The sequence below is a fragment of the Podarcis cretensis genome (assembly GCF_951804945.1).
Source record: "Podarcis cretensis genome assembly, chromosome: 8".
Lineage (NCBI taxonomy): Eukaryota > Metazoa > Chordata > Lepidosauria > Squamata > Lacertidae > Podarcis > Podarcis cretensis.
Window position 1 is genome coordinate 17,075,494 of NC_137177.1, and position 26,889 is coordinate 17,102,382.

Genomic DNA, 26,889 nt, shown 5'->3' on the forward strand with positions numbered 1-26,889 from the left:
CTGGTGAGGGTTTCCCCTGGAGAGAGAAACTCTGATATACAGGGGTGCCTTGGTTCCCGAACAGCTTAATTGTTGAACAAATCAGCTCCTGAACTCTGCAAACCCGGAAGTAAGTGTTCCGGCTTGCGAGCGTTTTTCAGAAGTTGAACGTCCGACATGGCTTCTGCTTGAGTGTAGGAGGCTCCTGCAGCCTCTTGGATGCAACGCCTTGGTTTTTGAATGGTTTTGGGAATCGAACACACACCTGGAATGGATTAAGTTCAAGAACCAAGGTTCCACTCGAAGTATATTTGATTGTTGTCCTTTCAAGCAACCGTTCCCTCCTTAATACATAGCAGGAATGGTTGAAATATGGGAAAGTGAGCAAAGAAAGAAACAGTCAGAATTAATTAGGTGGGGCTCCTTTTAGAGCTGAAAGGCAGCATAGAAATATTATTCCTTGATGGCTTCCTTGTCGACTTTTGCATTGTTACATTGATAGGCTGCATAAAGTGGAAGGGCTTTAAAGCTGTGGGGGTTTAGGGCGTCTTAGAGGAAATAGTTTCTTTTCCAGAAAAGTTCTAACATTCTGCAGGGTGCAGAGCGACGTTAGAGCAAGAAGCTGGCTTTGCAGACCGGGCAGGCAGGCAGGACACCAAACTCCCCACAGAGTGTTCCTAGATGGACAGCAAAGCCTTTGTCTCATCCGCCATCCTCAACCTGAGAAGGAGATGATGCAAGGGATCATGGCGCTGCTGCACTCCAGGGTTTCTACAGCCGTACGCAGAGAGGCTCGCCTTCCATTCCCCCAGCTTGTCCTCCAGCTTCCTGCAGCCTGGGGAGCTGTTGCTCTTCCCCACCCCCTGCAGACCGGGCAGGCAGGAAGCAGCTGGATCTGCAAAGCCAGCTGAGAAGCGGCTGCAGCAGGATCTTTTCCTATCCAGCCCACAGTGCCAGTAGTGGCAATTTTAGACACAGTGTATTGCGATAAGAGTTCAGAAACTGTTTGTGCTAATAAAACTCCCAGTGGCAGAATCCGCCTTTTCCTATCCAGCCCACAATGCCAGTAGTGGCAATTTTAATCTGAGTGTATTGTACACAGTGTGTACACAGTGTATTGCGATAAGAGTTCAGAAACTGTTTGCGCTAATAAAACTCCCAGTGGCAGAATTCACCTATCACCATGGGACTTTTGGGCTCTGAGATATGATAGCCATCTTCAGATATCTCAAGGGCTGCCATATGGAGTGTGGTGCAAGCTTGCTTTGTCCTGCTTCAGATGGTCAGACCTGGACAAACAGCTTCAAGCTACAAGGAAAGAGATTCTGACTAAACACGAGGAAGAACTTTCTGAGAGCCAGAGCTCTTTGACAGTGGAACGGACTCCCTCTGGAGTATTAGTATTAATACAGTGGTACCTCAGGTTACATACGCTTCAGGTTACAGACGCTTCATGTTACAGACTCCGCTAACCCAGAAATATTACCTTGGATTAAGAACTTTGCTTCAGGATGAGAACAGAAATTGTGCAGCGGCGGTGCAGTGGCAGCAGGAAGCCCCATTAGCTGAAGTGGTGCTTCAGGTTAAGAACAGTTTCAGATTAAGAACAGACCTCCAGAACGAATTAAGTTCTTAACCCGAGGTACCACTGTAATATAATTTTAAAAATGGGTGTGGAAGATGAATGCAGAAGAGGTCAATTCTAGATGAACAAGAATGGAAGCGATGAAAGAAATCTGTTGAGTCAGTGGTGCTTTTATTTATAAATTATGTAATTTGTTTAAAGTCTTTGTATCATATCATCATATTCCTCCTGAGTTTTGATGAAGTGTGAGCCTTACAGTGCTAGCTTTTGCTCTCTGTCATGACCCAGCACAGTCCAAGAAATGATTTACAAGAAGGAGGACCTACAGCGACTCCATTTAGCTTTTGTTTTCTCAGAAAGCAGAACTATGTGCTGGGCAGGGGAGGGGGAGAGGAAAACTTGTAAACAGCATGTCATTTCTGCTACAATATAATAAAAACCCAAAGCTACTTTCCCCTTTCAAGGTTATTCAGGATAAAAAGTTGCAAATAATCAGCAGCAGAGCATTTAGAAAGAAATATGTGCCTGTACCAGCTTATTAGGCTTTTGTCAGAGATAAGCTCAAAGTACCTTGGTGATTTTAAACTGCATGGGGGTTTTCAGTCTCTGTTTGGGGTCTCCCATCTGAAGTATGTATGTCATTTCAAGATCAAAACCGGTGATACACTGTCATGACTGCTGATCTTCGGTACACAGATACAGCAAGGCACAGCCTATCTGTGAGTTTATGGACATTGCCAGTTCATGGACCTTGACAATGAAACCTGACAGGTCTGAGCATGTGAACCAATATAACATGCCTTATGATGCTTTTCCATTCTCAGAGGAGGGGGACCAAGAAGGTAAAAGTTCTGGAAATTGTTGTAAATAAAAATATGCCCTTTTCCCTTATGGGGTATCCAAGAGCCCATATGGAGTCCTTACATAGGTTCCCTATTGGTAGTAGAGAATAACAGAGGCCAACCAGAGAATATTGAGAAGCAAAGCAGCTAGTAAGCTTGATCTTTATTGATCTGTTGCAACAGGGTGCTCCCCTCACTCGCAGGAAAGGCGGTGGACCCACAAAAATGCTGTGCAAGGGCTTATAAAGACTTTTGAAATTTTCATCCTCTAGATCAAGACCACCCCCAGAAACATTATGCATACATCACAGAAGGGGTGTGACCTAAGACCACCCCTCAGATACATCCCATCTACATCACAGAAATTTAAATGTTGTGGGAAATCTAAGCTCGATTTCTGTGAAGCAGAAATCCAGTTTCTCATGTCAGTTCCCTTTATGACGAAATTAGTCCCCCTAAATTCAGCTGTTCAAGGATGAGTCTTCAGGCACATAGCAAATACCTTTTCTTTATCTGGTGGAACTTAATTGAGAACTACAGAAAATAAGATAAATGAGGTTAATAACATAAAAACAGTATAATATGTTAGCATTACAAATCTAAAATATTGTTTAAGCTGAGAAACCTTGACTAAATTTTAACTAAATTATAATTGCCTGAAGCAGCAAGGCTAGAATTGGGCAGGAAGCAAAATATTATATGGGTCAAATGAAAGAGAGAGGGGGTATTCAAAGGAATGGATATTCCCATTTTTTTTCCTTTGAAGAGGGCATTTTTTTCTAAGCTTTCTCCATTATCGAAGAAAAGCAAGATTACATTCCACAAAATTTGCAACCTCAGAAAGGAAAAAGCTGTATGCCCAAAATACCTACACTTCAACTTCAACAGTAATTTTGATTATTGCCTACTGTCATCTAACAAAATAATTTTAGCAACATCTTAATAAAACTACATCAAAATCAAAGAATTCTCTTTCTTAAAGGCCTGTCTGGGTAGAAATTACACAGAAAAGTTTCGACAGCATGTTACATCAATATGACAAATGTTTCTAGTTTACATTGGAGTATATTTAAAAAGTATCAGTTAAAAAAAGCATTCACTGTGGACACGACATGTGTAATGAATCTCAAAGGGTGCATTGATTAAACCTGGCCAATTCAATTCATAAGAGTATTGGATTCCATACAGGAAATGGGGAGCAGTGGTGTGCCTGTCTGGCATGCTTGTCTCCCAAGGACTTTACAAAAATTGTTGCTTTTTATTCCTATTTTTAAAAGCTTGGTTGTGTCATATTGTGGTAAGGCAAATCAGCTCTAGGGTCTGCTCCATTGTCTCTAGAACCAGCCACAATGGGTAAGAAAAGGGGTGCCAACGTAGGAATACTTGCCATAGCAGCAGCAGCAGCTCCTATTACCCCACCTTGGGTTGCATCATGTCTTGTGCCAGTTCTACTTGGCCCTGAGATGCTCTGCCTCACACTCTTCCAGTCTTCCTTCCTAGGGCTTTCTTTCGAACCCTTTCAGCATCCTCAGCTAGATTATTCAGGAAGCTTGACAGCATCCCATAAGTGATGACAAAAGACACCCCTGCCATGTCTCAGTTCTCCAAAGGACCACAGACCCTGGGTGCATGCCAGGAACCCCACAGCCTCTTGCCACTGCTCGGCAGAGAGAGAGGGAGGTGTTCTAACTTTGCTGCAGAAGCATGCCATTTGCACCCCTCAGACTGTTTTGTCCAACTGCCTAGTCTTATGTGGCTCACAATGTACCTTTCCACTGATCAGCCATCTTGTAGGTGGGAGAAGGGGAGGTTCCAGATAGTTTGTCTAGTTTCATGGGCAAAGGGGGATGGACAGTGTGGAGGGCTTCAGATAACTGTTAACCTCTTGCTGTCTAGCCTCCTTTTAAACACTCTCCGATACTCCCCAGTCAACTCAACAGGACAGAAAGGATTTGCAGGCAGAGGACAGTTTGAAACGTTCCCTCCCCATCCCATGATTCTGATGATACTCCCTCTCCCCCCAATGCTGCTGTTAAGCTTAGGGAAGAAGCTCAAGGGCAGCAGGAGATCAAACATCATTGGGATCACAAGCCTGCCAGCTGAGCAAGGGGAAAGCTGGCTGGGAGGGAAAGACTTTGAGGGACCTCTGTTAAGACTTACTTGCTCCTCAAGATCCTTGACAAACAGTTGTTTGAGGACAGGAGGATAGGATAGTTTGTCTTCTCACTTCAGCTGCTCACACTCTCTCCTGTCCTCTCTGGACTTTGTAGCAGAAGAGCTAGAAGATCTCAACAGACTGATGCTCTCGTTCTTGTGAATTGGTGCTAGCAACAGGAAATCTGTGGTCTGCCCTCAGCTAGGCTTTGAGCATAACAAACAGGTGCAGAAGAGGATGTGGTTGCTCGCTGCCTGGACCCCCTCCCTCCTGTTTTGAATTTTGACATCAAAATTCCCAGCTGCAGTCTGCTAGGTTACAGAATTCCCTTTTCTAAGGCTTGGCAGCTTCTAGCTAAGAAGGTGAGAATAGGTGGCTTGTGTTGCCTAAGGACTAATTGAGCAGAGGCCAAGTAGGGATGCATCATGGCTGAACTCATGTTGTTGCAGGAGAACCTGAGCTCTCACTTAAGTTCCTCCAAAGAGTCACACACATGAGGCGTTTGGTGAAGAAGAAGTTCGTTTATTGGCTCTGTACAGAAGCATGGTCCAGGGGGATTGCACCCAAAGGCTGGACCTGAGTCTTGGCAAGCCCCCTCTGTTATACCCCTCTCCCCTTACCATAACCTTTCTTGACCAATTATATTCCCCAATTACGCTTATTCCCTTATATAGTGGTGTTCTGCAGCTTGCATCATCTCTTATTTGATTGTATACCTTTTGCCACAAAGCCAGGCATGCGCACGTCTACCTCGTGTCACATGAGCTTTTACTTACTGCTGCTGACACAGTCTCTGACTACCTATGATTTTCTATAGCCTCCGCCCTTTCCAGGCCTGAGGCTCACCGCAATGTCAAGTGAGTCTGTGCCCCAGGTCCAGGTTCCAATTCCATGTTTGCCTCATTGCTGCTTGGTAGAAAGCTCAGGAGAACTTTAGCACAGTGCATTTCCTTCAGATGACAGACCAATGGAGGCTCATTGCCTCGTTGTCATTCTCTGTTTGCCACTAGTACAAGCAGTGGTGTAACTGTGTAAGATCAGAGAAGATGGGGTGGTCTCATACTGATACATGGTTTTAGATGAGGCCTTCTAAAATGCCATGTGGGGAGAGGGTGAGAATGTGGCCATGGTAGATGGGTAAAGATCTTGGAGCAGAAACTGCATCCTGTTTACAAGTTTTCCTCTCCCCACGCCTGGCCAGCAACACAGTTCTGCGCAAACAAGCTCCCTCTGGCCAGAAATGCGGCTTCGGCTATTTGTTGCGATCTTATCTCATCCTCGCTGGTTACCTTCGCTTTCTTTTTTGCTTTTAGTAGTGTGACAATCAGGAGGAAGAGGGTATAAAAGGGAGACAGAGGGAGATAGCAGGACGGAGAAAAGCACGAGAAACCTCGAAGCAAAACCTCCAAGAAGAGGACTGAGCTTGGCTGCAAAATATAAGTGCGGCAGCAGGTAAGGAGTTGAACTTTTCTCCTCGTTCTAGAATGATTTCCCTTTCTTTTTGAGCTTCTTTGCGCTAAAGGAGACTCTGAGCTCCTTGCTTGGAGGGGGTGGCAGAAACAATTGCTGTTGCTGTTGTTTACCTTTTATTTGTTTTTTTTTTACATTTTTATTGTTATTATATTAACCATTACATTATAGCTATTGTGATATCATATATCATATCATATCATTAACAATAATATTATTGTTAACAATGATGTTCGAGAAGGCTGCTCTTCTTCCCCGCGGCAAATAACATGTCATCACCAGGGAGCAAGCAGAGCTCGTGCTGCTATAAAGGTGTCCCCCTCTCCCCCCCCCCCGCGCCCGAGTTTAATAAAAGGGGTCTGTTAGCATTGCAATGCAGTCCATGACCCCACCCGCTTTATCAGGGCTGCGTCTCAGCACTTCCTGGTGTGTAAAAAAGGTATCTGCGCCACTTCTGATTAGAAAAACTGCGTGGCAAGGGTTCGAGGCAGGGCAGGGCAGAAGATGCTGGAGCTTCTCTCGGTTCTGGGTTGGTGCTGCCTGATGAGCCTGGGTAGCTCAGTGGGTTAGACCATGGTGCTGATAACGCCAAGGCTGCAGGTCCCTGTATGGACCAGCTGACTATTCCTGCATTGCAGGGGGTTGGACTAGATGATCCTCAGGGTCCCTTCCAACTCTACAGTGCTATGATTCTGTGACTTTCTCATAGCTCTTTTTTCCTATAGCTGTATTTCATTTATTTATTTATCTGTTATATGTATATAGCTTTCAGGACAAGATAATGTTGCTGATAATGGGTTGTCTTCAACTAACATTTACTCAGAGTAGACCTATTAAAATTGATGGATCTTAGGCATGGTTATTAATTTCAGTGAGTCATGAGTCATCGCTGAGTAAAGGTTAGTTGACAAGAACCCAATGTGGATATTTCCCCCAGTATTGAGCATTGCCCTTTAAGAATATTTCTGGGCTCTTTCTGCATCACTTATTTCTACCCTTTGACTCCTTTTTTTATCTCCCCCTTGGTGACATTTCTAAAAATATTCTTCATTTTATGGTGACTTTTGTGAAAGTGGCAGGACAAGGCTTGGGCAGAATATACTAGGGATATGCACAGTGCATTGGCTTATTTATTTATTAAGTGTTTTATCCAAAGTTTTAGCCAAAAAAAAAAAAAAAAAGAGGAATCCTTAGTTTGTGTGTAAATGCTTCCTTTAGTCAAATCTCTAGAGCAGGCATGGCCAAACTCAGCCCTCCAAATGTTTTGGAACTACAACTCCCATCATCCCAGGCTAACAGGACTAGTGGTCAGGGATGATGGGAGTTGTAGTCCCAAAACAGCTGGAGGGCCAAGTTTGGCCATGCCTGCTCTAGAGGAATGAACAATTTGAGTTCAAAAAAGAGCCACATCTCACATAAACATGTTTTAAAGGTTATGTGTGAATGCATGCACATATAGATTTCTGAGAGATTGACAACAGGCGCAATTCTTCACTTTATTGAAATACTACCAACTGCTGCTCAAACAACCCACTAGTCTCAGTGACATGCCCTAAGTAAATTGATTTTCCCACATAAACCACGGATTGTAAAGATGACCAGAAAAGTGTGTGGAAAGATATCATTTAACTATTAGAGCTTTCTTCTCCTTCTCAGATAAACTGAACCACAAGGAATCACTGTCATGGATCCTGCCTTAACAAAAGAAACCTTAAAAAAAGACCTTGCTGAAATGAAGTCTGCTTTGGAGAAAAAACCATTTGAAGTCGTTTCAGCTGAAGCTCAACAGCTGTTAAATTTATTAAATAACATGACGCTTGAAATTGCCATCACAGGAAGATGTGGTGTCGGGAAATCATCTTTTGTCAATGCCCTGCGAGGAATGAAAGATCAGGAAAAGGGTGCAGCTAAGACGGGGGTGACAGAAACAACAATGGTGCCACAAGAATATTCACACCCCACATTCCCCAAAGTCAAAATTTGGGATCTACCAGGAATTGGAACAAATGAATTTAATGCAGAGGAATACCTAACAAAGGTCAATTTCAGCAAGTATGATTTTTTCATCATCATCTCCTCGGAACGCTTCACTAAGGATGACACCAATTTGGCTCTTGAGATCCAGAAAAATAAGAAGAAATTCTACTATGTGCGCAACAAAGTGGATGTCGATATAGATAACACCTGGAAGTCAGAAGGCATCAGTGAGGAGGACATCTATGAGAGGATGCAGTCTGAGAAGAAGACTCTTGACATTATACGGAAAGATTGCTATGATAAATTGAAGGCATTAGGTGAGCCTTCTCCAAGGGTCTTTCTGATATCGAGGTGGGATTTCAACAAGTATGATTTCCCCCTGCTTCAAGAGACCTTTGAACAGGAACAGGATGAAATCAAGAGAGATGTTTTGATTATGTGTCTTCCAATTTTAACAGAAGATAGCATTAAAAAGAAAAAGGCTTCTATGGAGAGCCTGATATGGAAATCAGCCATGGTGAGTTGTTCTGTTGGGTTGATTCCTCTCCCAAGCCTCTCGCTTAGTTGTGACATTGCCATTGTGGTTTCGACAATGAGCCAAATCTGCAAAGTTTTTGGCTTGGATGAAGATTCCCTCAATATACTAGCAAATCGTGTGGGAAAACCTGTTGAGGAGTTGAAATCTGTTATTGAACATACCCCAAGCACTGGTATGATCACAACAGAATTCGTCATGGATCTCTTGAAGAGGTCACTAATATGGGGAGCAATCACAGGGGCAGAGCTGATTCTGGATTGCATACCTGTGTTGGGGTCTCTCTATGGTGGGGGCAGTTCTTTTGCTACCACATTCTACTTGCTGAAGAATTTCCTGGAAAATGCTGTGAAAGATGCAGAGAAAGTTCAGGCAAAGGCTGCTGAGCCCAAGAGACGCAAGTAAACAGCCAATACATCTACCTGGGAAGAGACATCCAGGTACAACATGCATTATCTCATCTTTCTACCACAGCATCAACCAATTGCTTCATTCACAAGTTCGACTTCTGGTCTTGCAAGATGGCATCCTAGCATGCTTCCTTTATTACTCTTCAGCTCAGCACTTGTAGCACTGCCATACAGTGGTACCTCGGGTTACATATGCTTCAGGTTACATACACTTCAGGTTACAGACTCCGCTAACCCAGAAATAGTACCTTGGGTTAAAACTTTGCTTCAGGATGAGAACAGAAATCGTGCTCCAGCGGCGCGACAGCAGCAGGAGGCCCCATTAACTAAAGCGGTGCTTCAGGTTAAGAACAGTTTTAGGTTAAGAATGGACCTCTGGAAAGAATTAAGTACTTAACCCGAGGTACCACTGTATTTCGCAAAGTGAAAATCTGAACACAAAAGTTATAGAGCTTTTCGCTTATTTTTTTGGGGGGGGGGCAAAGTTATAGAGATGGAGACGGCAAAGTTGATGAGCTTTTTTTGACAAACTCTCCCAAAAACAAAAGACGTTTTTGAGCTATTTTAAAGGAAATTCACCCCAAAAAATCAACACTTCTGACATTTCACAGACATTTTTACCAATTTTCAAAAATTCTGCTTGGACACTACTTCCAACAGGCGAGAATCCCAGACATATGGCAGCCCTATTGTAACAACGCTTAATCAGTAGCCTGCCAGGGCAATTTTTGTCCTGTTAAGAGGTTTCTTATCTCCTACCTGTCAGTGTTAAAGCGATGGATGTCTCCCCCTCCAACATGCAGCAAATTTGCAGCGGCAAAATGAAAAGAAGAGAGACACATGGCTTCAGAGACATCTGTTGCTGATACACTTAAGTAAATTGTGATGCAGAATTAATGTCTGAAGGATAATTTAGCAAAGGTGAATCTTAAAATTACAGCCCTGGATCAAAAAGTTACTGATCTTAATGAGGAGATATCAAAATCTGAAGCAGTTGAAATTAAACAAGATGTAACACAGATATCGTCTTGGGTGAGATCCTGCGAGACATGCTTATCCATGCAAAAATATACTATATAGTTCGGTAGTCTTTAGTATATTTTATGGTTATTTTGTTATTTCTGCTTTTAAAAATGTTTTAATGTACTCTCTTCCTCCTTTGATTGCCATTCTTTCCTTTTGCCTTATTTACTTAATCTCAATAAACTTATAAATATTAAAATTTTAGGAAATGTTTTTTTTCCTGAATCCTCCATACTGCAATTATTTCCCCAGCTGTTCTAATTTTAGTTGTAAAAAAATCACTTAATCCAGGCATGGGAAAGCTATAGGCAACAGTCCAGATTTAATTTTCCTAACCTGAACCACAAGCCTGTTTTCTCTCAGCCTCCTTGTTGTAATGATTAATCTTTTCTTTTCTTCACCAGCTGGGTGGGTGGGTAGGGGAAGCCTGAGCCTTTGGGGAGGGTTTTTTCCTCTGGAAATAAGCATACACATACCCACAAATTTCCTTGTATTTTGGAATGCTATGAAACATAGAAAGACTGGTTCATCTTCAACATAGTTGGAGTAGAGGCAGTTTTGGGTGTCCTCCTGCCACGAATAACTCCAGATAGGTGCTTCTTATTCTTTCTTTGTTTTTGTTTTGTTTTTGAGGGATATGTTTTTTCTTTTCTTGGTTTTTGAGAAAACAAAGAAACCAGAGACGACAACATCGGAACAAACAAGACTTCAATCAGGTTTCTGTCCATATCAGAGCTTGGAACTAGTTCAAGTTCAACATGTCTGTAAAAGATCTAATTCCCATTCATGTTCATTCCTTTATGAAACAAACCAGTTCTCTTTATGTTCAGTTCACTTTAAGTTAATCCAAATTACCCTTGGCAATTTTTTTTTTTTTGTAGAAATACTCTAAAGCATTTAGAAAGTGACAATGAACTTGAAGATGAGCCAGAAATCATTCTTCATTTTGCCCCAACTTAATTCATGTCCAGTTTACCCAGAAATTATGGGAACTACTTTCACATGTAGTTCAGATGTTTTTCAAACTAATTTAGTGCACATTGAACTTGTTCATTCCAAGCACTAGCCAATTGTTTTTGAGATTGTTATAGTCCATGTGTGATTTTACCAGCTGCTGAGATAAAAATCCAAGTTTTTTCAGCTGTCGGAGGTGGTTACACTGACAACTACTAGCAGCTACACTAAGAAATGGCTATGCATTGGCTATGCATCAAGCTGGGAGTCAGCAACACCAGCTCTTATTTGTAGAATGAGTTTATCCCTCCTCAGAATGCAACTTTTCTGTAAAGCCTTACAGCCTTAAAGCCTTGGAGGTTGAAATGTTCCCCCACTGGCTGCCAACACAAATAAACAGACAAAGTAATATAGTTTTTATTGAAAAATAGCAAAACACATTCAAACTCACTAGGTGTGACCAAGTATCTGTGCATTAATTACTCTGTACTCTCTCTGCTTATGTCTGTGTTTTGGGTTCCAGACAACTCTAACCAAATAAAGCTCTGTGTCCCCATTCATTATAATGAGGAATCAAATAATCCCCTTTTGGCCAAAGTGGGTGAAATTTGCAAGCCTAGGAGACCCTACAAATTGGATTGAGCCTACCTAAATCCAGGGGATCTTTGTGGAGGAAGTTAAGTGGGTTTACTTTCCTCCATACTTATTTGATATTTTCATGGGTAGGAGGTTATTTCTGATCTTAAAATAATTAAGAGGTGTCTGAGTTTTGTGAATTTTTGCTTATACATTTTTAAAAAGAGCTTTGCAGCTTCACCCTGGCCTTTCTGGTGCTAAGCCTTACAGGCCACAGATAAACCTAAAGTGAGAGGCAGAGTTCTTGGTTCTGTTGTTTGTTTGTTTCCTTGTTCATTAAAGCAGTGCAACATAGGAATCTAAGAAAAGGAGGGGTACCCTACCTGGAACAAAGGTCTCTCTTAAAAATATAATCCTCCATTAGCATGTTTTATCCTCAGCTCTTTAGTACTCTGTTGGCAATGTTATGAATGCTTGTCTTGCCAAATGCAAGGTGGTTCTTTTAAACTGAGATTCAGAGGCAATACAAAACACAAGTGAGTGAGAAGATTTAAGATTTTATTCTAAACAGCAAGCAATTTCTACATTACTAAGCAAGCACTTCAGTCTGCCACTTGGAAGCCCTCAAAAAGTGGCAAAGCGTCTCCCAGGTAGCCTTAGGTTTGCATGGCCATGTGATCGATCAGTCAGAGCACAAACTTCTCAGACTCTGCCCAACACCATCTGATTTACAACACTGCTTTGGCTTTCTGAATAGCTGAGAGCAAACTGCAAGGGACTTAAGTTCCATGTTGAAGTTTCTGTGGTGCTGAAAATGGAACTTCATGAGGAGAATTATGGCAACTGAGAAAGAGACTTGGGACACGTATGGCAGCAGGGGCTCTAGAGCCAAGTGTTGTTAGCCAAATTTCAGTTTATTTAAGAACATGTTTCACTTGCGCTGTGCATCAGATCCAGCTCAATTGCTGGATGCTGACAGGAGGAGAAGAAGCAGGCAGAGGGAGAGGACAGTTAACAGCAGATAGCAGAGAGGAGGGGGAGAGCAGCTGTAATCTGAGCTCTGACCAAAGGGACAGATAGATGTGTGAGAACTACGATAGTGGGCAAGAGGTGGGAATGCAGGAAATACTCTCTGCCAAATCTCTTAGGATTTCAAAAGTAGCAGAGATGCACGAAAGATACGGGAAGAGAAGGTGGGGGCTTCCGTGTTGGGGAAGGGGGAGGAGCTGAGCCGGGCAACTCCATCTTCTGGGGAGGGCGGTGAGTAGAGAAGCTCCGTCTTAGTTTGTTGCTTTAGCAATAAATCTGAAATAATTAACAGCCAGATTCGTCTCACGTTTGTGGGAGAGACCAAGCCATAACAGTTTGCCCGGACTCACTTTTTCTCTCATGCCGGAGGCCAACAGAGAACGTGATGGAAAGGCAAGTGCGGAACGTGGGGAATGCAGCTGGGGGAGCAGAGGGAGGGGCAGGAGAGCCCACGGACCCATAATAGAATTGAGAAGCTACACATGGCAACTCAAATCACAGCTCGACACGCTAGCAGGAGCTCTAGATGAACAAAGGAGGAACACACAGGCTGAAAGGGACTTCAGGGCCGGCAAGGGGCCTGGGGTTCATCCTGCAAAATTCAGTGGGGACAGAGAAGGTTATGCTGCCTTTAAAATGGAATCCAATTACATTTTGGATGTGACATCAGCCAAATTTAGCTTGGACAAACAGCGGATAGCTTATCTGATAAGCTGGCTGGAAGGATCAGCTAAGGACTGGGCCATCACTTTAATGGAGAGCCAGCACAGCACGCTGGGAAAGCTGCGGGAATTCTGGGGACAGATGGATGCAATGTTCAAGAGCCCCATGGAGCATGCAGCGGATGAGAAATAACTGTTGAATCTGCGACTGGAGGGAGCGGGGGACTCTGCGGCCTCTTATTGGGCTGCTTTCAATGCCTTAATGCAAAGGGTTGTCTGGGGACAGAACACGGGACTGCTGGCACCCATGTATGGAGCAGGATTGAACCCATCGATCCTGGATGAGATGGCGAAGATGCAACCCATGCAGTTGCTGGACGAGTTAGAGCCTCCCTACAGCTGGGGTTACATCAGGAGCAACAGACGTTAGAAAAGAGGGGGGCTGGGGGGCCTGCGCTAGTAAGGAGCCACACTCCAAGTCTTTCTGCGCCAGGGATGGGCAACCCATCCACCCAGGGGCAAGGAGTTGAACCAATGCCGATTGGCTCGGTAGAAAGAGGGAAGACTAGGATGGCATGGAAAGAAGGGAGTCAATGGCGTTGGGAAACACACAGTTGCTTTGTGTGCGGGAGGCAGGTGCATTTGGTGAAACTGTGTCCCAATAGGAAGGTGGGGGGGATCCCTGTCAGGGGCCAGTGTAGAAGAGAGGCCCAAACCCCAAGAGACACAGACGGGAAACGGCAACTACCTGCCTGCCCCATCTGCACTGAGAGGGAGTTGGAGGGTGGGGGTGGCGAAGAGCTCCAGCTCCCAAGGCTGCAGGAAGCTGGAGGACCAGCTGGGGGAAGGGAAGGCGAGTAGCTCTGCGTGAGGCTGTAGAAACCCTTGAAGGAACCTGTGCCTGGTGGCCCCCTGCATGATGTCCCCCTAAAGCTGAGGGTGTCAGATAAGACACAAGCTTTGCTGTCAGTCTAGGAACACTCTAAGGAGAGTTTGGTGTCCTTCTGGTCTGCCTGGCTTGCAAAGCCAGCTTGTCATGCGGGCTCTATAGCTGCTCTGCACTCTGCAGAATGTTAGAATTTTCCAAAAAATAAACTATTTCTTCCTCATGTTCAGTCTTGTAATATGAAGCCATTGGATCAGGCCCTACCCTCTGGAGCAGAAGAAAACAAGCTTATTCCCTCTTCTGTGTGACAACCCTTCAGATATTTGAAGATGGCTATCGTATCTCCTCTCAATCTCCTCTTTTCCAGGATAAACATACCCAGCTCCTTCAAGTGCTCCTCATAAGGCTTGGTTTTCAGAGCTTTGGTCATCTTGGTCGCCCTCCTCTGTACTCATTCCAGCTTGTCAATATCCTTCTTCTGAAAGATATGAGTAGCTTCCAGTTTCAACATCACTGTGCATCATGTTTTCTCCTCACCCAAGCGAATGACTTGCACACCTTCTCAGCTGGGAGCAACTATCCAGAGCAAATTTTAGAGGAGATGTGAGGGGGATGAGTTGAAAAAGAGGACAGGGACTCCTGCCCCATTAACATTTGTGTAGAAGGGGGAATGTCAGCAAGTATTTCCCTCAGCAAATCTCCTGAGAGAAGTGGGCAAATTTATTATTTTCCGTTTCTCTCAGTTTCAAATTTTTCCAATATTTAAGTTCAGCTCCTCACATCTCCCTATCTGTTGTGTATTTCCACTTTTAAAAAGTTTTCGTGAAAATTCATCATGAAAAAACAGCTTCGAATTTCTTTTGATCCCAAGCAGACTTCGCTTCAGACAAGGTCTTTTGTTAAGGTTTCTATTGTTACGGCAGGATCCATGACAGTGATTCCTCATGTCTGTTTATCTGAGAAAGGGAAGAAAACTGTAATAGTTAAACGATAGCTTTCCACACACTTTTATGGACATCGTTACAATCTGTGGTTTATGTGGGAAAATCAATTTACTTAGGGCCTGTCTCTACCAGTGGGTTGTTTGAGCAGCAGTTGGTAGTATTTCAATAAAGTGAAGAATTCTGCCTGTTGTCAATCTCTCAAAAATCTATATGTGCATGCATTCACACATAACCCTTAAAACATGTTTGTGTGAGAGTTTTACTTAGCATAGACACACTGAAATTAATAACTATGTCTAAGGTCCAGTAATTTCAATAGGTTTACTCTGAGTAGATGTTAGTTGAAGACAACCCATTATCAGCAACCTTATCTTGTCCTGAAAACTATATAAATATAATGAATAAATAAATGAAATACAGCAGAGGAAAAAAGAGCATAACATCCTTTTTAGAATTAAAGACATTCTAAGGACCTAACTGCATGATACATTAAGTGTGGGGTGTTATCAGTGGGGTTTTGTTTGTCTGTTTGTTTTTGTTTGAATTGATATGGGGAGGCGATTTTGCAGCAGGACTAAGGTGCATGGAGAAGGGAAGTTTCATCTTTGGTACCACAGTCATGGAAGGACACAGAAAGCCCCGAGAGGGCGACTTGGGAAAGTCGTAGAAACATAGCACTGTAGAGTTGGAAGGGACCCTGAGGATCATCTAGTCCAACCCCCTGCAATGCAGGAATATGCAGCTGGTCCATACAGGGATCGAACCTGCAACCTTGGTGTTATCAGCACCATGGTCTAACCAACTGAGCTATCCAGGCTCATCAGGCAGCACCTACCCAGAATCAAGAGAACCTCCAGCACCTTCTGCTCTGCCTCAAACCCTTGCCATGCAGTTTCTCTAATCAGAAGTGGCTCACAGATACCATTTTTAAATGCCAAAAAGTGCTGGGGCGCAGCTGTGTTCCTGCTGCTTTCTTGTAGTTTTAATATCCATCAACTGGGGGGGGGGGCTCTGCAGAGGGAAATATTGAATGAACCCTCGGAAGGGAGACCAGCCGCATTGGCTTCAGGGCAGTTTCTTAAAACTCTTAATGTAGCACCAGCTCTGCTCAATGGTGATGGCATGTTATTTAGGCCCTTTGCCACGGGGCAAAATGGCAGCCTTCTAGAACATCATTGTTAATAATATTATTGTTTATAATATGATATGATCAGTGCTTTTTTCTGGGGGGGGGGGACGCAGGGGTACACATACCCCTAAACATTTTGTTGTTACCACCTCCGATGGCTGCTTCCTTTCCTTTCCCAGAAGGGAATCAGGAAGATGTTAGTGCACACAACCTCATGCCAATGTGGAAGCTGCTGTGAGCTGTGTAATATGAGGTAATGCATGTTCTTTGCACTGACCATTTACTGTATTGATTTACCCTGATTTGAACTATAAAATGGTGGTTTTGAATGGTCAAATGAGAGTACCCCTAAACATTTTTTAAGAAAAAAAGCACTGGATGTAATATGATATGGTAGTATAATATAATATCACAACAGCTATAATATAATTAATATAATAACAATAAAATGTTAAAATGTTAAAAAACAATACAAAGGTAAAAGGTAAACAACAACAACAATCATTCTGCCACCCCCACCAAGCAAGGACATCAGAATCTCCTTTAACGCAAAGAAGCTGAAAAAGAAATGGAAATCATTCTAGACCCAGGAGAAAAGTTCAACTCCTTTCCTGCTGCTGGACCAATATTTTGCAGCCAAGGTCAGTCCTCTTCTCGGAGGTTTTGCTTCGAGGTTTCTCACACTTTTCTTCATCCTGCTCTCTCTCTGCCTCCCTTTTATACCCTCTCTCCCGCCTGACCCTCACTACTAAAAGCAAAAAAGAAAACGAAGGTAGCCAGCGAGGATGAAATAAGATCCCAACAAATAGCCGAAGCCGCATTTCTGGCCAGAGTCCAAGCAGCCCGTTTGCCAGCGGGGATGCTGCCTTTTCGGGGAAGTCCCAAAGGATCACCTGTGGAAGCATCCCATGGAAGTAATCCTTCACCTCTGCTGTTGTTGCCTCTGTGCCAGTCTCAGCAGCACCTGAGTTGTCTGCACTTCCTACTACTGCAGTGTAGAATATTTGCAAAGTATCGTAGAAATTTCCATTTTTTTTAACCTTCCAATTAATAAGGTGCATTCATTTCAGCCGGTGTGCTCTGAGCATGAGAAATGTTGGATAAAATCCATAGGCTGGGGGAGCAGAGCAGTGCTGTGAGGAAAATTTGACTGATAAGGGCATGTGATGCCCATGGTTGCATAACCAGACCTGCATCTGCAGTACATCAGATGTGGTAGCGGTAGTAGTAGTAATGATGATGATTTGTTATTTATACCCCGCCCATCTGGGCAGCTTCCAATAAAATATTTAAAATACAATAAAACATCAAACATTAAAAACTTCCCTAAACAGGGTTGCATCCAGATATCTTCTAAAAGTCATATAGTTGTTTATTTCCTTGACATCTGACCACTACCAAGAAGGCTCTCTGCCTGGTTCCCTGTAACCCCCCTTCTCACAGGGAGGGAACCACCAGACAGCCCTTGGAGCTGGACCTCAGTGTCCGGGCTGAACGATGGGGGTGGAAACTCTCCTTCAGATACTAGGCCAAAACCCTTTAGGGCTTTCAAGGTCAGCACCAAAACTTTGAATTGTGCTCGGAAATGTACCAGGAGCCAATGTAGGTCTTTGAGGACCAGTGTTATATTGTCTCGGTGGCCACTCCCAGTCACCAGTCTAGCTGCCTCATTCTGGATTAGTTCTAGTTTCTGGGTCACCTTCAAAGGTAGCCCCAATTAGAGTGCATTGCAATAGTGCAAGTTGGAGATAACTAGAGCATGCACCACTCTGGCAAGACAGTCCACGGGCAGGCGGCCTGCATACCAGGTGGAGCTGGGAGACAGTGTAAGAATGCAATGACAACAAGGTTCGGCCTCATATCTGAAGTGTGTCAGGTTCTTTCTTCCAACCCTGTCTCTGCATAGACCTCACTGGTTATTTGCAACAAAATAGATGAGGTGTGTGTGTGTGTGTGTGTATATGACAGTGAACGTATTGCATTAGCATGTGCTTCTGTTCTGCTTAAAGGGAGCCCTTTTGCCACTAACATGTCTACTGAGGGCCTCCTGCACATCCTTTGTCACGTGACTCATTTGCCTTGCAGAAAATTCTGAGAATGCAAAAGCATCATAAGCATGTTATATTGGTTCACATGTAGTGCTGCTCAGACCTGTCAGGTTTCACTGTCGAGGTCCATAGGCTGGGAATGTGCATAAACTCACAGACAGACTTGCCTTCTTGTAGCTGTGCACTGAAGATCAGCAGGGATGACCATGTATCACCAGTTTTGATCTAGGAATAACATACTGCATTTTTCCATGTATAACACACCCCCATGTATAAGACGCCCCCTATTTGGGGGGACTACAAAGTAAGAAATTTGTACAGTGCACTATCCGTGTATAAGACGAACCCAATTTTTAAACATTATTTTAAGGTTAAAAAAAACCCCTAGTCTTATACACAGAAAAGTATGGTACATACTTCTGATGGGAGACCCCGAATAGAGACTGAAAACCCCTATGCAATTTTAAATCACCAAGGACCATTGAGCTTATCTCCGACAAAAGCCTAATTAACTGGTGCAGGCATGTATTTGTTATTAAATGCTCTGCTGGTGACGTCACACAGAACTGTTTATCCCTGTAAGTTCTGATTCTCCTCACAGATTTGCAACTTTTTATCCTGCATAACCTTGAAAAGGAAAGTAGCTTTGGGTTTTTAATATCTTGGAGCAGAAATTAGATCCTGTTTCCAAGTTTTCCTCTCCCCCACACTTGACCAGCACACAGCTCTGCTCAAACAGGTGATTTCTGAGAAAACGAAAGTTAACGGGGTCGCTGTAGGTCCTCGTCCTCCTTGTAAATCCTTTCTTGGACTGTGCTGGGTCCTGATTGGGTGTCTGAACTCTTACCGCAGTACAGTGTGTCAAAAGATTTCAGATTAAAATTGCCACTGCTGGCACTCAGAGCGTGCGGCAAGAAATTCCCCCTGCAGACACTTCTCAGTTGGCTTTGCAGATGCAGCTGCTACCTGCCTTTCCAGTCTGCAAATAGATGGAGTCGGAGGGTGGGGGTGGTGAAGAGCTCCAGCTCCCAAGGTTGCAGGAAGCTGGAGGACAAGCTGGGGGCCATGGAAAGCCTTGAAGGGAGCGTTGCCCGGTGCCCCCTGTATTATGTCCCCTAAGGCTGAGGGTGTCAGATAAGACACAGGCTTTGCTGTCAGTCTAGGATCACTCTGAGGAGAGTTTGGTGTCCTTCCTGCCTGCCTGGTTTGCAAAGCCAGCTTCTCATGCAGGCTCTATAGACACTCTGCACTCTGCAGAATGTTAGAACTTTTCCAAAAAAGTTGGCTATTTCCTTTTTTAAAAAGTTCTCGGCAAAATTCATCAGGACTTCTATTTATTATGATTATAATTGTTATTATTATCATCCTCAAAAGGCAGTGTACAAAATGCAATGAACACAGCTGAAAAGCAGTTAAAACAACACAGGGAAAAAAGTAAATATTTTTCCAAACAATGCTAAATAGACACTCATGGCAGCAACCTATTCATCCACCTGGGAAAACTTGTCGGAATGAAAACATCATCAGTTGTTTCCAGAAAGTGCCGGTAGCAGGTTCCTGTTGTACCTCTGCAGGAATGCTATTCCACAGAACAGGGGAAGCCACACTCAAAGCCCTGCTCTGAATTACAGAAGATCTACCCAAATATCAGGAGTGAGGGGCAGATTTTATCGTGCCTGCATGATTGTCCTCACTGGCCCTGGTTAATAGGGGTTAGAAAGTATGATGAGCACTGACTCATTCTATACATAAAGCTTTGTTGGAAGAGGTTTTAAAGCAATAAATACATCATGGTACAGATGTTGCTGCTGTTGGACCAACGAGACCGTGAGCTGCAGGCATCCAAGCCATGAAGGAAGCATTGTGGAACAACACTGTTTATTTCGCAGCATTTATGTCCTGCTTAATTGCAATAAAACCTTAAAGCAGTTGAAACAGGCGATAGGACCCGTCCTGTTTTCCTCTCTGCAGGTGCCAAAACATTTCGCGCCGCTAGGATCTGGGATCGTAGAATCGCAGATCTGGAAGGAAACCCAAGGGTCATCTAGATCAATCCCCTGCCATGTGGGGCTTAAGTGCAGAAAACGCGGGAGCTGCTGAGACTGGCACAGAGGCAACTACCGCAGAGGTAAAGGATTAAGCATCTCGGATGCTTCAAGTTTCACGAGTGAGCCTTTGGGACCTTCCCTTTTAAAGGCAGCAGCACCGCTGTCAATCAGGCTGCTTGGAGCTCCCTCTAGCGGGGAATGCGGCTCTGGCTAGGCGTTGCAATCTCGTCCTCGCTCGTACTTTCGCTTTCTTCTTTGGTTTTTTTAGTGCGACGACCGGGAGGGAGAGGGAATAAAAGCGAGAGCGAGGAAGAGAGTTGGACGGAGAAAAGCCTAAGAGACCAGCAAGCAAAGTCTCCGAAGAGAGGACTGAGCTTTACTGCAAAAAATTCGGACTGGCAGCAGGTAAGGAGGTGAGCATTTCTCCTGGGGCTCTGGTGATTTCCGTGTTTTTTGTTTTTTTCTGAGCGTGTTTGCGTTAAAGGAGACTCTGAGCTCATTGCTAGGCGGGGGCAGCATAATCGTTTATTTTTACTCTTGATGATGTTGGAGAAGGCTGCCCTTCTTCCCCGCTGCAAAGGGAATAAATAACATGAAAAATCCAGGGAGCAGCAAGCAGAGCTGGTGTTACTCTAAGAATTGTAAGTAACTGCTCTCAAATCAACGCGGGTCTCCCTTTCCAGCGGTGACGCGTGTTCATTCGACATCCCCCTCTGCAGCTGCTACGAGGCTGCCCTCCTTCTGGTGCACACAACCTCCCTTCCAGGCTGCTCTTCGCCCGCATACCCAATACACACCTGGGGCAGGGAGGGAGAGGGGGGGGGAGAGGGAGACCTCATTCATTAACCCCTCCTCTCGTGTCCGGGCTCTTCCCTCACCTTGGATGCCAGGATCAGAAGGAAAAGAGCTCCCATCCCATTCTCTCCCTCCCTGGAGGAAAGATGGTGGGGTGGGGGGAGAGAGAGAAAGGACCCAACTTCCGGCCAAGTTTCCAATCTGGACCCTGATCTGCACTCCCCCCCACCGCCCTTTCCCAGCAACACCAACAAGAAATCTCAGCAGCCCCCCAGGTAATTTCCAGTCAGGAGCGTGAGGAAAATTCCCTCACTCCTAACAAACTTCGGAGGGGGGGAGAGAGAAGGGGAAAGAAAATAAAGGTTTGCTGAGGGGTCAGGAGGAGAGGAATTTGTGTCTGGTCCTTCCACAGGTTGGGGAGAAGGAGGGGGGAGGCTGCCCCCAATCTGAGAAGAGAAACCATTTCGTTGGTAAGCTGATACAGTGGTACTTTGGTTTGCAACCGCTTTGGATTACAACCGTTTTGGGTTACAACCATGTCAAACCCGGAAGTGCCTGTCCCTTTTTTTGAATCAAAACCAATTTTTGGGGGGAGAGGCCCCATTGGCGAAAGCGCGCCTTAGGGTAAAACCTGTTTTGGTTTACAACCAAACCTCTGGAACGGACTATGTTTTTAAACCAAGGTACCACTGTAATGTAATGTGTGGGGACGCAGGTGGCGCTGTGGGTTAAAGCCTCAGCGCCTAGGACTTGCCGATCGAAAGGTCGGCGGTTCGAATCCCTGCAGCGGGGTGCGCTCCCGCTGCTCGGTCCCAGCGCCTGCCAACCTAGCAGTTCGAAAGCACCTCCGGGTGCAAGTAGATAAATAGGGACCGCTTACCAGCGGGAAGGTAAACGGCGTTTCCGTGTGCGGCTCTGGCTCGCCAGAGCAGCGATGTCACGCTGGCCACGTGACCCGGAAGTGTCTCCAGACAGCGCTGGCCCCTGGCCTCTTAAGTGAGATGGGCGCACAACCCCAGAGTCTGTCAAGACTGGCCCCTACGGGCAGGGGTACCTTTACTTTTACCTTACCACTGTAATGTACAGCTTGGGGGAGGGGGGAAGTGGGTGGAGAATTTAGACACATAAGGTGTATATGGTTATTAATTACTTAAATCAGTGGTTTTCAACCAGGGTGGCGTGGCACCCTGGGGTGCCTTGAATGGTGGTCAGGGGTGACGTTGGCAACACTGGCCTCTCTCTCTCTTTCATTCCCTCTCTCCTCTGACGCCCTCTGGTGTCTCTGCCTCCCAAAGGCTTGAAGAGCTGTTTGTGGCAGCAACCCTGGTTACAAGATCCCCAGGTGAAAGGTGCCTCTGGGGCTGGCCAGGGGATGCTGGTTTCCCGGAGCTGAAATGGGGCCTCAGGGTAAGCAGGCAAGTGGGTGAGGGAGCCCAGCCAGCCAGACCACCAGCCCTTCCTGTTGGGAATGGACAGACAAGTCCCAGGTCTCTGTGGGGCAGTGTGAGGAGGCACCTCTACTGAAGGCAGGGAGGGCAGCTCAGAGACCAGGGGCTGTATCAGCAGCTGCCCGGAGGACTCCCAAGGAAAGGGGAGAGGAGGCTGAGGGAAGACTTAGCAAGGAGGGGGGTTGTTTGAAAAAGGGTGAGAGGCTGCCAGCTCTGCAGGCAAGGGGTGACATAACTGGGCTCCTGAGCCCCACAGGGGTGCCGCAGAAATAAAGTACTTGGTCAAAGGAGCTGGGGACCCAAAAACATTGAAAACATCTGACTTAAATGACAAGAAGGCAGAATTTACATGCAGTGTGTAAAGGTAGGATGCGCTCTTAAAACATTCTTAAATAAAACTGCCCCAACCCCTTCTTCTTTTTGACCAGATCTTCTTCTTCTGCACCTTCAGACCGAGAACTCTTTGTTGCATCTTTCTAAAAAACATGTAAGGTTTAATCATCAATGTAATGGGCACAGCGTCCCTCCCCAACCTAAAAAACAACAACAAAAATTAGGAAGTGCAGTTTCTTAAAATGCTGAGAGTCCCCTTCCTCGTGTCCCTCTCTATATTCAGGGCTCTTGGGCTCTGCTCCTGTGTGTTGGGCTGGCTGGAAGCAGAGGAGTGGGGGGAGGCAGCAGTTGGGGAACCCTAGGGGAAGAATCTCAGAGCCAAGGGATGGGGGTGGGATGGAGATGAGTGGTCAGAGGGAGAAGAGAGAGCAGACTGGGAGGAGGAGAAGATGTCAGAAGCTGAAGAGGCAACAGGGTTTAGTGAGCAGGAAGAGTCTGTGGAAGAGAGCGGTCCAGAATCAGAGGCAGAACTGGAGGGGGGTCAAGAGGCAGAGTAGAGGCAGAGAATCTCCCCCTTGTGGTGTAACCAGTTTCTCTCCCCCCCCCCCCCCCGGTCTCCCAGAACATGAAGAGGAATGAAGAGGGCAGAGCAATGAGAGACAAGATGAAAGAAATTCAGGTTGCTGGGGAAGAAGGAGCCTTGGAGAGCGGGGGATGTGGGGACCTACAGTCCTCGCAACAGCTTCATTGGGGCAAGAGATACTGGGGAGAGTTGCTGTGTTCACTTGGCCTGCACTGTTTGGTTTTCTTTGAGTAAAGAGTTAACTTCACAGACAACGGGCGTTTTATTGCTCACCAACTCCAGCTCCTGAAGTCCCATGACCTTTGGGCACTTTATCCTTCCTCTCACTTCTGAATTATGGAATGTGATGGGATTCATACCTTCTACCTATAAAGCTTTGTTGCTTGGCAAATGATAATAATATTGGCGACGCTGGAAATTTTATGGAGGGCATGCCACTAATGAATGCTTCTAGTTAGGCCGGTCGCTTAACATTTTCCTGCTTCCTTTCTCTGCAGCGCACCAAGATCCACAATGGTGGAAGACTTCGAGGTAGCCATTTCTCAGGGCCAATTGGCAGGCGCTGTGTCGCAGGTGCTGGCAAAACCACTGCACTTTTTCAACAGCACTCCGCTCCACATTGCAGTAGTAGGAGAGCCCGGCTCCGGGAAGTCCTCCTTCATAAATGCCATGCTGGGTCTTCGTGCCAATGACCCGCGTGCTGCTGCGACTGGCATACAGATGACGACAGTCCAAGTCAAGGATTACCCACACCCGACACTTCCACAAGTGATCCTTTGGGACCACCCCGGAAGGGGAATGGCAACTTTTGGGGAGGACAAATTTGAGAAGAAGGTTGATTTGAATCACTTTGATTTCTTCATCATCGTCGGCTCCCAGCGCTTCCGCTCCACCCATTCTGACCTGGTCCATGAGATCCAAGATATGGGCAAGAGCTTCTACTTTGTGCGCACCAAAGCAGACCTGGACCTGTCGGCCGCCAAGAGGCAACGGCCATCTGACTACAGTGAGAAGAAGGTCCTCTTGCACATCCAGGAGGACTGCAAAGAGTGCTTGGTAAGAGAAGGAGTGAGGGACCCACAAGTCTTCATCGTCTCCAACTGGGAAGCCGACTGCTTTGACTTCCCCCTCCTGCAGGAAACGCTGAAGAACGATCTCCTGCGGCTGAAGAGGCAAGCCTTTCTGTGCCGCTTCCCTAGCATTTGCCTGCCTATCTTAGAGAAAAAGAAAACCACTGTGAAGGAGAAGATTTGGACCAAAGGGCTTGTTTTGCTGGTCGCTCTTGGAAGCCCAGTTCCCTTCCTTCTCCCCATATTTCTGTTTAGGAAGTTCCGCTCCTGGTGCTTCCTGGACTTTGGCCTGGACAATCGATCCCTTGCAGCTCTGGCCCAGCATGTTGGAAAGACAAGCACAGCCCTTAAAGCAGCAATGCAGTCCCTGGGAATGTTCTCTGCCATTTTATGGGTGCTGCCCGACTTGGTGGGACTCTCAGTGATGGCTTATGAATATCACCACTGGGAGCATTTCCCCATCTTTGGCTGCCTTCTGTCCATTGGGATTTCACTTCTTCGCACCTACTTCATGCTGCAGAAATGCATATCGGGTGCTGCTGATGACACCCAGAGGGTTCTGTCCAAAGCTCTTGAGGCAGAGGGGAAAAAGTCCATCTAGCAGCAAACAGATGCACGATGATGACTAAGTGCTTGATATATAGTATCTGGTGAATTATACATGTTTCCATTTTTAAAACAACCACCACCAAAAGACATTAAAATAACAATAATCAGATGATCAGGTTTTCCTCTTAGCACCATGCAACATCTATTTCAGAATTTTCTTTCCCTCATACACACTCAAACTGAAGGAGTGCATATAGCTAGACAGGAGCCTCTACATTTGTTAAATAGGAAGTTGAGGTAATTTTAGTCTGTTCTAGTATTTTAACTCTTGCGTATCTTAAAGCACGACTGTAATTGTTTCCTGGCTTTATTGTTTTATGTCTTTGCAAACCGCTTTGAGGTTTTATTAGAATCAAGTGCTGTATAAGTTTTCATGAAATAAACTAATTGGTTAAATTAATCTCCTGGCCACCCTTACTAATCAGCTTTCAGTTTTCCATGAAAGTCTCATAAATGAGAAATATTGTGAATTATCTAGACACACAGCCCTCCTTCTTTGGCGGCCACTCGTAGCTGAGTACGGTTGTCTTCCATAAACATGGTTTTAACACCAAGTCCGTAAGTGACTGTGGAGGCCAGTTCTGGATCCACACGTCCTTCCACAGTGGGGACATTGGTTTGTGGGCGGGTGTTGATCACGGTGTGGATTTGCCAAGCATGCCTTCCTCTTCAAAGCCCATGGCATCATTGGTAAAGGCTATTCTCCAACTGGAGCACTCGCAGACCAGTGTTTCCCAGTTGTAAGTGTTTATACTACATTTTTTTAGATTAGCCTTGAGACAACATGTCATCGACAATAATAATAATGCATGGGGGGGGTTTATAGTGGGCCATCCAGATACCATTCCGCTCTATTAAGAGTTCTGCAACACTTCCCCAATGTCACTCGGTTATTATTGCCATCTGGAAGGTCACTCTTGCTCTGTAGTGTAACAAAAGTGGGAAACACACACACACCCATGAACATTTGTGCTATGAAAAAATTGCATGGCTTTAGCAGAAAACTATGGACCCATGCCTATTGCAAACTAAGCAGTATGACCATCCCAAAACATTTGCAGATGCAAAGGGTATTGAAAGTGGGATCACGTATAATCACCCCAGTATGAGCTCAGATATGAATGCTCAATAAAAAGGACATCTGGAAGTTCCCTACAGCCTTCCTCAAACTGATGCCTTCCAGATGTTTTGGACTTCATTGGCCATGCTAGCTAGAGCTGATGGGAGTTGTAGTCCAAAACCTCTGAAGCATTACTTGCTTTGGGAAGGCTGAGGGGAAATACTACTATACCGTGGGATCAGGACAGAACTAAACCGCCCCTCCCACAATTTACCACTCTATTTGTGGTTGACAATGGGGAGTTTCAACCATTTGTTTCATTGTGGGGGGTCAAAATGATGCAATCTGTTTGAGTGAGGGAATGGCATTTCATGTGGCATTCACTCCCTAACTCTTCAGCCCTAGCCTTCACACAAATTCATTTCGGTCTGGATAGATCAGGCCCATAGATCAATGTTAGCGCTACCCCCAGCATGAGGAAATTTGAAGGACTGGCTGCTTGAGCAGGGGGCTCCACAAAGCCACCCAACCTCTATTTTATCTTCAGGATGGCTTGTTCCATGTTCTGTCACTGAGTGTTGCCATTTTCTTGGTCTAGTCCAACAGAGCTAGCTCTACTATTAGCCAGCGTGAAGCAGCTGCCTCAGGTAGCAGATGCTGAGAGTGTGTGTATTGGGGGAAGCTCAGTGGTGGCGGCTATCCCTAACCGTTCCTCTTGAGGATCCCTGCTAGCCAGTCT

The 26,889-nt window shown here is 45.2% G+C and overlaps 1 protein-coding gene and 2 pseudogenes across 7 annotated transcripts in view; all 3 read left to right on the forward strand.

The window, feature by feature from the left end:
• The first annotated feature begins 5,805 nt into the window (after positions 1 to 5,805).
• LOC307221562 (interferon-inducible GTPase 5 pseudogene) overlaps positions 5,806 to 26,889 on the forward strand; it is a 95,665-nt pseudogene continuing 74,581 nt past the window's right edge. Inside the window, exon 1 of one of the 3 annotated variants that reach the window (XR_013844043.1) lies at positions 5,806 to 6,013. The product of XR_013844043.1 is annotated as an interferon-inducible GTPase 5 pseudogene (transcript). The remainder of the gene's footprint in view (positions 6,014 to 26,889) is intronic. The other 2 variants (XR_013844044.1, XR_013844045.1) reach the window with 2 other exon arrangements.
• On the forward strand, positions 7,716 to 10,185 carry LOC307221564 (interferon-inducible GTPase 5 pseudogene; annotated as a pseudogene). The gene has a single exon. The product of its transcript is annotated as an interferon-inducible GTPase 5 pseudogene (transcript).
• On the forward strand, positions 8,234 to 25,490 carry LOC307221539 (interferon-inducible GTPase 5-like). 3 transcript variants are annotated; one of them, XM_079986152.1, is made up of 3 exons: positions 20,217 to 20,332; positions 20,521 to 20,657; positions 23,909 to 25,490. In XM_079986152.1, exon 3 carries the CDS (start codon positions 23,925 to 23,927, stop codon positions 25,080 to 25,082), a length of 1,158 nt encoding a protein of 385 aa, XP_079842278.1. In that variant the 5' UTR covers positions 20,217 to 20,332; positions 20,521 to 20,657; positions 23,909 to 23,924; the 3' UTR covers positions 25,083 to 25,490. The 3 variants fall into 3 exon arrangements, with proteins under 3 accessions (XP_079842279.1, XP_079842278.1, XP_079842277.1); XM_079986153.1 differs by lacking the exons at positions 20,217 to 20,332; positions 20,521 to 20,657 and adding an exon at positions 8,234 to 8,325; XM_079986151.1 differs by lacking the exon at positions 20,217 to 20,332 and having other exon boundaries at positions 20,431 to 20,665.

Coding starts and splice junctions, on each gene's coding strand:
- LOC307221539 (XM_079986151.1), top strand. CDS start 20,451: ATGCGGCTCTGGCTAGGCGTTGCAATCTCGTCCTCGCTCGTACTTTCG. Junction 20,666..23,908: donor GACTGGCAGCAGGTAAGGAG/GTGAGCATTTCT, acceptor CTTTCTCTGCAG/CGCACCAAGATCCACAATGG.